At 35.8% G+C, this 8047-nt stretch overlaps 1 protein-coding gene across 9 annotated transcripts in view; it reads left to right on the top strand.

The window, feature by feature from the left end:
• Positions 1-8047, top strand: part of LOC106880762 (plectin) — a 114752-nt gene that overhangs the window by 77985 nt on the left and 28720 nt on the right. For 6 of the 9 annotated variants that reach the window (XM_052971081.1, XM_052971085.1, XM_052971083.1 and 3 more), the window contains one exon: positions 7972-8016. The exons of the other annotated variants lie outside the window; for them this stretch is intronic. In XM_052971081.1, the coding sequence (XP_052827041.1) occupies positions 7972-8016 (45 nt within the window). The remainder of the gene's footprint in view (positions 1-7971; positions 8017-8047) is intronic. 9 annotated transcript variants of the gene reach the window in all.

The raw sequence follows: 8047 nt of genomic DNA, 5'->3' as shown, positions 1-8047 counted from the left end.
CTTATGTAACATGCTAATGTCATACTCAACAAATGACCCCAACTTTAAACTGGAGCATTGGGTAAAAAGCATTAATTATAATTATAGGTAGTGAATTAAATTCCTTGCACTATTTTCATAATATTATCTAGCAAGTTGTGTTACAGAAACCCCCTAACCATTATGTTCGTTGAATGTTATTCCATTAATTTATGAGATGTACATTTGTAAATATAATGATGTGGATTAAGTATTTGAACATTCAAACTTAGGTGTGGTCAATGTCTACACACAACCTATCTAACATTAACAGCCAGCAAAGAAGAATATATGGCTATCAACCACACTATGTATGTATGCTTGCTTACATACATACATGCACACACTAAGTTCCTTGTTATTAGAATATACACAAGTGAGAGAGTCAGAATAGCAACCAAATAAATCTTTCAAGTGAAGTTTCAAACAAATATGTCATTCAGGGATGTGCGCAGGTGCAATATGGCTGAATGGTTAAGAAGTTTGCATTGCAACCATGAGGTTCTGAGTTCAAATTCCGCTGAGGTTGACTTTGCCTTTCATCCTTTCAAGGTCGATTAAATAAGTACCAGTTACGCACTGGGGTCGATATAATCGACTTAATCCATTTGTCCCCTCTGTGTGTAGCCCCTTGTGGGCAGTAAAGAAATAGGAAACTGTGCAGAAGCCCATCAAGTGGGTTACAGTAATCCTTCGACTATTGCTGGTGTTATGATCCAAAAACCCCTGCGATGGGTGAAAATCTTCGAAGTAGAAACAGTACTGTACTGTATATTTTTAAAAATTATTTTTATAATTTGTATATATTTTTTTTATTATAAATGCAAAACAACTCCACAGAAGAATCAATATAAGCTTAAATAATAAACTGCAATATGGCAAGGGATTATTGTATATCTGTAATTTAAAAGGTACAGCTATGTTAGACACACACTGCATCAAACGGATTCTATCTGAGAATTACATGAAAGGTACAGGTCTGTGGAATACTCAGCCACTTATGTTTTAATTTAGGGGCAGGTAATTCAGTAGATCAAACAAGTGAATCCTCATTGTTGAATGATGGAGAACCACCACTGCTGTCACCATCACCACCCCACCTATAGATGTGAATTTTTGTTCATTTCTTCCTTCCAATGTGTCTGTGTTCATTCTTTCTTCTTCTTCTTCTTCTTCTTCTTCTTCTCTATCTTGCCCTCAGAGTTGTTCTTTTTGTTTTTTGGAACATTTCTTCTGGAACTTTCTTGTGTTGTATTTTGTTATTTTTTTTTTTGTACTGTCTGACTTCATTAACTGTTAAATCACAGCAACAGATTTAGATATTGATGTAGAGCAGTTATTACTAGTGAAGCAGACATTTTAATGTCTGGGATACAGAAGATAAAGAGGAGGAGGAGAAGGAGGAGGAAGTTGATGGTGGTGGGATAATGATGGGACTAATGATAAGGTGGAGGGGGAGGAGAAGGATAATATTATTATTGGGTTGTGATGAGGGTATAATATTAATCTATGCTTTATTATCATTATTAAGAGAAAGAAAGGTGTGTTTGTGTATTTGGAGTGTTACAGCTGTAAATGTGTACATAAGGATGGACACCTGTGTGTTTTTTTTAAGAATCTTCTTGATTCTCACAACAAAATCATTTTGTCTGATGGGGGGAAAAAATAAAAGATATAAAATGGATAGATATAAAAATAAAGAACTGGTTAATATTCTAAAATTACCTAAACCAAAGAAAGTATTCATAAATAGAGTAATTCATATAAAAAAAACAGAAACGTAAGGAGACAGAAATTGAATCTTGTACAAATGATGTAACCATGTGGGTGTACAGAGTGACTTCTTGTGTATTTTAATTCTTTTGATACCAACCCACCCATGACTGCCCTGGCTCTATGAAACACATTTCTTGTTTTGCAGTAATACAAACCATTTTGAAGCTGCCTTGTGGTTCTATCATTCATTCAAACTTTGTTAATTTAGGTTCCAAACACCAGAAAAAAGAATGACAATTATTTTACTAAATTCTAATTATTTTCAAAATTAATTCAAACAATGGTAGAGTATTTCAACAGAAATATGGTAATAAAGGGGTTAAGGGTTTCTATGAATGAAGATTTGGTAAGGGCAATTTTGTTTCTAAGAACAAGTTGTTGATAAATATTAGTTTGGGTTGTTTGGTGTGACTTCCTTTTTTATATGTACAGTTTCCTTAATAAATTCTTTTACTCTGTATGTTTTAATTTCATTTAATGTAATCTTTCAAATTACATTTACTTAGATGTTATATTCAAACAAATTTTATATTAAAGCAGACTGACTGAAATTGCTGCTGGTTCTATGATACAAATTCCTGTTTTAAATTGATTTAAATTAAAACCTTCCATAAAAATTCTATTTTAATTTACATTGCAAACACCAGCTTAATAATGAGTTGTTTTACTAAATTCTTCCTTCATTAGTTCCAAATTAATTGAAACAAAGGTAGTGTTTTCCAGCAGAAATATGGTAACAAAAAGGTTAGATATAAAAAAAAGGTGGTGGTGGTAGTGGGGCCCTAGATTTTGTAGATCCTTTTGGTGTGCAGTAAGGAGTTAATTTCATTGGCTGTTCCCATGTATAAACAAATGTTAAGAAAAGAATAGGTTTGTTTGGTACAGTTGACATTTTCAGCTGACTTCAGTTCGGAATGCATTCATCCTCAGTCAGGCTGTTCCAAATCACAAAATTCCTCAAGAAGAAAGGGATGGGTGGCATGTTTTTAATGTAGAATGATTAGATGAGAATCCCAGCAGGGTCAACAGCAGATCTTGTAGGTGCAGCAGCTTGATAATTTAGAATAGTCGGATAGTGTTTTGTATCTGTGAAGAACTATTGCAGTAGCTGATGGAATAGAAGTGGTACATGTATAGCTTATCTATAAACTGGGCACAAGTGAAGAGAGACTGCTAGAATCATCCTCACCCTTTTAATGGCCACATTTCTATGCTCGGGTGGGTTAGATGGAATCCCCTGAGGCAGATTTCCCAATGCCATTCCTTATCACTAACCCTCACTTATTTCCAACCAAGATAATATTTCTCATGATCAGACATGTTCCTATGGAAGGTTGGAAATGAATGCCACTGCCTGTGTAGCAGTGTCACTCATTCACAGTTATTGTGTGAGGCAAAGGCTAAGAGACATGCACTTACACGTGAGTGCGCACAAGACTGAACACACGCACGCACGCACGCACGCACGCACGCAGAGAGAGAAGGGTTTCTCTCTGATTCTACCAAATCTACTTACAGGGCTCCAGTTGATTGGAGCTTTAATAGAAGACACTTTGCCCAAGGTGCCACATAGTGAGACTGAACCTGAAACTGTGTGGTTGAGAAGCAAACTTCTTACCTCACAGAGCCACACCTGCACCTATTCTATTTAAGAATAATAAATTATTAGTGAATAATTTTTCACAGGCATGGCTTGTGGTAAGGAGGTTGCTTCCAAACCACATGGTCCTGGGTTCAGTCCTACTGTATGGCACCTTGGGCAAGTGTCTTCTACTATAGTCTTGGGCCAACCAAAGCCTTGTGAGTGGATTTGGTAGATGGAAACTGAAAGAAGCCTGTCTTATATATATATATGTGTGTCTGTGTTTGTGCCCCCACCATCACTTGACAGCCGATGTTGGTGTGTTTATGTTCCCGTAACTTAGCAGTTCAGCAAAAAGAGACCAATAGAATAAGTACTAGGCTTACAAAGAATGAGTCCTCGGGTCGATTTGTTCGACTAAAAGCGGTGCTCCAGCATGGCCACAGTCAAATGACTGAAACCAGTAAAAGAATAAAAGGATTACATGTTGTATCTTACGATGATATAAGTTTGAAAAATTATTCATGTGTAGCAACTTTTCAAAATGCTGTGCAAACTATTTTGAACATAGGAAAGAGCCATGACAAGTTTACCGTAGTTGCCATTAAGTTATTTCCAGTTATATATCTGTTATATTGTTTTATTGTTTCCCCCCAAATGGAGACCAGATTCTTGTCTGTGGTATAGTAATCTGTGTTTGTGTGAGCATGTGTTTACATAAACATAGATTAATATCGAGTATTTTAGTAAACCAAGTTCAATGTGGAATGGTATGTACAATGTAAGTAATGGATACAGATTGGAATAAAAGAGAATTTTGGAATCATATAGCATATTGGATGACTTAGAAAGAATTGAGGATGATGATGGATGGGTTGTGGGGGGTGAGGGGTGGCAGTGACAAAATGAAGAAAGAATTTATTGAGATTGTAGTAGTGCTCTGTAAGGCAGCGTAAAAATTTATCAAAGGAGGTAGACCTTGAAATGTTCAGAATTTCAGGGTCTGGAAGTGTCCCTGGGGAGAGAATATTAGGGAGGGATGAGGGGTGATTTTTGAAGCCCTTTCAAACTCAATGCATGATTGAAGAAGTGTTAAACAGATGGTAGCAATAGAAATGGTGGTGGGATGTAGGTTAGTGTTGTGGCAACTGTAACATTAAAACAGAAAAGCTGAACTTCCATAAGATTGTTTGTTTCTACATGTTGTAGGGGAGGAATGGAAGAAAATCTTAGATCACTTTCAACTTCTAAATATCATGAACCTCTCTCTCTCTCTCTCTCTCTCTCTCTCTCTCACACACACATTGAGAGAAGGTGAAATAACTGGTTTACCTGGCCAGAAGCCAAGCTACAAGTTAAACCAGAATGTATGGGGCTGTATGGATGGATGGACGTATGTATGTTTGTATGTGCACATGCACGCATACACACACATTGTCGTAGGAAGGTATCTGTATTGACAAATACACAGAAGTGTCATGAGAGTAGATTACCAAACAAAAAGTACCATGAAGACTAGGAGTTATTTAGATTGTTAGCTGTAAAGTTTAGGGGGTAAATGATGGGCAAAACAGTTCAGGGTATGACAAAGTTGCGAGAACCTCTGCTAGAATCATTAAAATGGTAAAGGTATCACCAGTCCTTTTGACCACCATTGAAGTGGTAGTACTATTGGTTAAGTACCAGCTTTCATACTTGAGATGGTGCACTGAAAATAATTTTTAATTTATTAAAATTATAACTTTGATGAGAAGTTATGTTAATGAAAATTATTCTCAGAGCATCCAAGGGAGAGAATTTCTGTAATTTCAATCAACTAAAATAGAAAAAGAAATATGCAGTGTAGGAAAGTGAGCTTGATTTTTGTCACCAATGGTGACAATTCAGGTTATGTTTCAACCTTATTAAACTTCTTTAGTGAAGCATAATCCCCTCAGTGGCCTCCAAACTCATTGACTAATAGAAATGACATTTCTATGCCCTATTGCTATGTTCTACAAGAGCTCAACTGGCTGTTCTATATTTTACTGTCCAACTGAGAACGAGGAGGTAAAATGTTGATAAATGAATCCCAAGGATTGTTTACACCAAGTATGAATGTGCTAAACTTGACTAGGAATTCATTGCATGAAGATACTCACTTTTACTCACCTCATACCTTTACTCATCTCATCACCACTAATTTTATCTCTTCTGGACTCCACCTCAATCAGCTTTATCTTCTCTTCCAAAATGTAACCAAGTAGCCCCTCTCTACAGCAACAAACCTGTTCTGCTCTAACCCCTTTTTTTTCATACTTTAATCCTTCATCTCCTAGCATAAAGCTACCTTTGTTGGGTTTTACAGTCTTGTAAGTTGCATGGCGATTGCACGAGTGCTGATGACACGGAAAAGCCCCCAGTACATTCTGTAAAGTATTTGGCATTAGGAAGAGCATTCTGATGTGGAAACCATGTCTGAGCAGACACCAGTGCATAATGTAGTCCTTGAACCCATAGGATCCAGTCAGACTTCCAACTCATGCCAGCATGGAAAATGGATGCTAAATGATGGTGATGATAATGCAGGTGTTCAACAAGGCTCAGTCCTTAGCTCCTCATTTTCATTCTAAACTTTGAAACCTTTATTAAGGACAAGGTATTTGTGACACTGATCTCATTATTGCTGGAATTTGAACTGAAAGACACACAGTTACTATAAGAAATATCCTTAACCCAATAGTCTCAAAACATGACAGTAATGTCCAAGTAAAAAGAAAAAATACAAGGAATTCTATATGCAGATGTAGTTACTGGGTACAATTAAAGCAGGGGTCTCAAGCATACTGATGAAGAATAAAAGTTTGAATGAACTAAATCCTCCTTTGATAACTAAAATCCTGATCAATCCAGTTCTGAAGTTGATAGCCTGCTTGTTTAACCCTTTCATTACCACATTTCTGTTGAAATTCACTGTTTTTGTTTCAGTTAATTTTGAAAATAATAAAGAATGTGGTAAAGACTATTGTTAGACTGATGTTTTGGAACATAAATTAAGATGAAATTTTGATGGAAAATTTTAATTTAGATCATTTTAAAACAAGAAGTTTGTATCATAGAACTAAGGGTGATCTTGGGTAGGTTGGTATCAAAAGAGTTAAGTACTGTTAATTACATTTCATAATTATCACAGCTACTGGTACTAGTAATATCCGTTTAGTTTATGTTCAGGGATGGATAGGAAAGTCTAAAGATGTGCTTTCCCTGTTGGTTACTTAGTGATTCTTTCTCCAAATATATGTCATATTATGCTTCTTGTGTAAAATATATTATCCCGTAAGTCAGTGGAGTTTGGTAAATAAAGAGAATGGGCAACCATAGAACAATTGGTTTTAATGAAAATAAACTTAAATTAGGTTATGGTATCATATCACCTGGTTAGATCTCGTTAGTTGCAAAGACTAATATATTCAATAGAGTTGGTTCCACTGATATAATCTGGTAATTCAACTGGATTACATATGCTGGGCTGAAGAAGTTAGTGTATGTCGGTCATTAGTGAGCTCATAAAGCAAAGGTAGGTCCATAGAACACTTTAATAGTAGAAATGGTAGAAAGACAGTCTGGACTCTAAGTTGTGATGAAACAAATAAAATGATGCTTTGTTGCAGATTTAGATATTTTCTGATTTATGGTTTTGTCAGATCTTCCAACAGTGACAAATGTTGATATTAAGCTAATCCTCCCTTTTAACCTGATAGGAATCAAGATAATTTATATTTGAGAGTATTTCTAAGAATGTAAAATCTAAACTCCAGACTCGACAGTTTCTCGTTTTCTTTTACATTTCCATTAATTCTTTTTCTTTGGTTTTGTATTTCTTCTTCACGCCGTTATTTAATCCTCTTCTCTTTCAGTAAATGATACCTGCTACGCCTTATTCCCTCTTTCTCTCTCTCTCTATGAAAATCTTCCTCGTCTTTGTCACTTATTTATTTATAAACCTTTAACTTGGTGCAAGATTCCACTGTACTTTGATTAGTTTCCTTACCATTCCTATGTTGTTCTGGTGAAAACCAATATCTTGGAGTTGATGTGATGTGACGGGTAGTTAACGTCTAACTAATAACATCCACAACATCAACAACAAGTCTAGCATTTTTGTCTGTCTGTAAATTATTACCTCCTGCTTCTCTCTTTCTCTCTCTCTCTCTCTCTCTCTCTCTCCATCTCTTTGTATGTATCACTCTACCTGTCTTTCTTTCTTTCAAGTTCTGTTTACTGCAAAAAAAATAATATATCACCTTCTTACACAACTTTCATGTTCATTGCGGATGAATTGCCAGTGGGGTCAGTAGCTGGTTGCTTGTTTGTTCCTCACCAAAATAGCCCATTCTATATTCTGTTTTCCCTCCACCTGTAGCACCAAAGTGTTGCAGGTAGTTGGTTGGGTTTTGTTCTGCTACTCCTATCCAAAATTTCTGCAGACTTATATATCAACATGTTGACGTATTGTTATCTTTGAAAAGAAGTGTGTGTGAGAGAGGGAAAAAAAAAAAAAGAAAAGGCACTACATTGGAATTATACTTATTTATTAAAATATGGCTTTTTCAAAGGCAAAATCTTGCTTGGTTGCACAACTCCAGCTTCATGAGAAACAGGTAGGGTTAATTTTTGCCTACATTACATACT

Source organism: Octopus bimaculoides, chromosome 10, assembly GCF_001194135.2.
Source record: "Octopus bimaculoides isolate UCB-OBI-ISO-001 chromosome 10, ASM119413v2, whole genome shotgun sequence".
NCBI classification, from domain to species: Eukaryota; Metazoa; Mollusca; class Cephalopoda; order Octopoda; family Octopodidae; genus Octopus; species Octopus bimaculoides.
This window is presented reverse-complemented; position numbering and strand designations above follow the sequence as displayed.